Source organism: Rhincodon typus, chromosome 45 (assembly GCF_021869965.1).
Source record: "Rhincodon typus isolate 14 chromosome 45, sRhiTyp1.1, whole genome shotgun sequence".
Lineage (NCBI taxonomy): Eukaryota > Metazoa > Chordata > Chondrichthyes > Orectolobiformes > Rhincodontidae > Rhincodon > Rhincodon typus.
This window is the reverse complement of record NC_063376.1, coordinates 401,453-404,454: the sequence shown is the minus strand read 5'-3', so window position 1 is coordinate 404,454 and position 3,002 is coordinate 401,453. Positions and strand designations below refer to the sequence as shown.

The 3,002-nt window shown below is 46.3% G+C and overlaps 1 protein-coding gene across 1 annotated transcript in view; it reads left to right on the top strand.

The window, feature by feature from the left end:
• The first annotated feature begins 485 nt into the window (after positions 1–485).
• spag7 (sperm associated antigen 7) overlaps positions 486–3,002 on the top strand; it is a 6,307-nt gene continuing 3,790 nt past the window's right edge. The window contains exons 1-4 of the mRNA XM_020523887.2: positions 486–581; positions 1,006–1,094; positions 1,553–1,637; positions 2,364–2,453. Of these exons, the coding sequence (XP_020379476.1) occupies positions 537–581; positions 1,006–1,094; positions 1,553–1,637; positions 2,364–2,453 (309 nt within the window). The 5' untranslated portion in view covers positions 486–536. The remainder of the gene's footprint in view (positions 582–1,005; positions 1,095–1,552; positions 1,638–2,363; positions 2,454–3,002) is intronic.

Here is a 3,002-nt window from a genome sequence, read left to right as displayed (position 1 = left end):
AATCCAGAGTAATGTACCAGGGGTGCAAGGATTGGAATCGTACTGTGACTCTTTGTAAGAAAAGGCTGGAAATAAAAGTCTACTCTTAGGAATAATGACCATGTAAAAACCCATCTGGTTAATTAGTGTCCTTTAGGTAAGAAAATATCCTGTGCTTACCTAGTCTGACCTACATAGGACTCCAGACCCACAGCAGCACAGAGTCTTCACTGCCCTCTGAAATAGTGAAATTTATCTCAAGGGGCATTTAGGGATGGGTATTAAATGCTGCCACAACAATGCGCAGATCCTGTGAAACAATAAAAGATATACCAAGTCTTCATTGAAATATCTGCAAGTGTTGTGAGCCTTTGCTGCATTAGAGCCTGTGGTTATATCTGACGCAGTGAGTGCACAGCCTGGGATGGTAACCAGTACATCTAGCCCCATGTTGGCTCCCATCCCAGTCCTCGGGTTTCATCTCTGCAGACAAACCATGGTTTGCAGTTGACTCTGACTTTGCTTCTTTCTCAGAGCAAGCGGCCAGACTGAAAAAGATGGAAGAGGAAGACAAGAGACAGAAAGCAGAATTCAGGAAGCGGGTAAGACAGTTATAGGACTGTGGGGCATCTTTAACACTGTCCCCCGTTATGCATTGTTCCCATTGAACACTGTCTCAGGACAGGTACAGCATAAGGGTTAGGTACAAGTACAGTTCCCTCTACTCTCTCAAACTGAAATTAAAACTCTCTCAACACTATCTCCATCACAAAGTCCCTGGAGAGGGATGGGATGAGGTTAAATAGATTAAAGCTCCATCTACTCTTTTAAACTGCAAGTAAACAACCTTGACATGGTCCCTATTAAATCCACGACAAGGACAGCATGGGGTTAGAAACAGAGTAAAGCATCCTCCACACTGTCCCCACGAAACATTCCCAGGGCAGGTATAGAATGGGGTTAAATACAGAGTAAAGCTTGCTGTAGTCTTTGATGGAAGTTTTTGTTTTGTTTTCGGTTTTCCAGATGGAGAAGTTGATTTCAGATTTCATCCAGAGCAGTACACAGAAGAAGAAGAAGTTTGATCCGATGAACAAGCTGGAGAGGAGTATTTTGTAAGTGTATGCACTTTGCCCCGTGTGGAGATCACTGCACTTCCTCATGCAATACAGATACGCTCTGAGTCGCATCACTGCTCTGTTGTGGCTGTGCCTTGAGCTGCTGGACTCTGAGCTCTGTCGCTCACTCTCCCCATGCTCCTCACCCTCGCTGTCCCCCTGCATTGCTCGTCTCTCGCTGTCTCCCTCGTTCCTCCTTCCTCCTTCCTCCTTCAGGACACTGTGAAAAACTCCATCTGACCAACCTTCTGGTCTCCTGTCCCTAATAACTGCTCATGTAACTTGGAGTTAAATGAAGGCTGTTTCCATTTGCCTTGGAATATTTTATAACCGTTCAGTTGCTGTATCGATGCGGGTTGTTGCTGGGTTTTTTTTTTGCTCCTGGAATTAAGATTAGTTTGGAGCTTAGATCCTCTCCCCTCTGCCTTTGTTGACCAGCTGTTCCCTGTGTGTAGGCACGATGTGGTTGAAGTGGCTGGGCTGACCTCCTTCTCATTTGGAGATGACGATGAGAGTCGATACGTAATGATCTTTAAAAAGGTAAGAGCAAAGAATGAAGATCCAGGCAGCTATGGGGGGAATGAGACCTGGGTGAGGGATCCCAATAATTCAGTGATGGTGTCGGTGCCCATGGATCCTGTACCTTCCTGGGGTAATCTCGGTGAGAGGGGCAGTTCTTGCTTTCACGTGGGATTTTCTAAAAATTCAATAAACTTTGGCTGGGCCAGCATTTATTGCCCTGTCCCTAGTTGCCCCTTGAGAAGGTGGGGGTGAGCTGCCTTCTTGAACCGCTGCAGTCCATGTTCTGTGTGTTGACCCACAATGTTCCTTAGCGAGGGAATTCCAGGATTTTGACCCAGTGACACTGAAGGAACGGCGATACATTTCCAAGTCAGGATGGTGAGTGGCTCGGAGGGGGTGGTGTTCCCATGTACCTGCTGTCCCTTGTCCTTCTGGATGGAAGTGGTCGTGGATTTGGAAGGTGCTGTGTGAGGACCTTTGGTGAGTTTCTGCAGCGCATCTTGTAGATGCTACACACTGCTGCGACTGAGCGTCGGTGGTGGGGGGAGTGGGATGTTTGTGGATGTGGTCCCAATCAAGCGGGGGGCTGCTTTGTCCTGGATGGTGTCGAGCTTTTTGAGTGTTGTTGGAGCTTCCCCCATCCAGGGCAAGTGGGGAGTATTCCATCACCCTCCTGACTTGTGCCTTGTAGATGTTGTTTATTTTGAATTGTTACAGTTTAATTAGCGGTGTTTGTCCTGTCAGGAGTTTGCTCCATCAGATGAGGAGCTGGAGGCCTACCGGAGAGGTGAGGAGTGGGATCCACTGAAAGCTGAGGAGAAACGGCAGATTAAGGTAAGGTTACCCTTGAATGGTAACTGCATGTTGGGAGAGTGTATAACCCCATTGTTTGTCAAAAAACCACAAACCCCATCCCCTCTGACCTTGAACAGTCTCCGACCATTTAATTTATTTGTGATGTCAATTCATTTGTTCCAAATGCGATGTATGTTCAGATATGAAGCCTTTTATAACTACATCATTTTTGTCATCTTTAGCCTTAACTATTGATTTATTCTTGCATTTGTATTCTCTATCTCTTCCTGTCATAGTCTGTCTATCATTTCCCATGTTAATACCTTTTACTTCATTCAGCCTAGATATACAAAGTGTTCTCTAATTTGATCCCTTGCTCTCATTATTTATTTCAAAACCCTCTTTCCCTCCCTAGTTATCATAAATCCCCGACAGTGTGGTAGCATCGAGTCAGCACGAACCCTCTGAAGAGCATTCCATCCAGACCTGCCCCTTACCCTATCCTTGTAACCCTGCATCTCGCACGGCCAATCCACCCTAACCTGCACATCCCTGGGCACTATGGGACAATTTAGCACGGCCAATCCA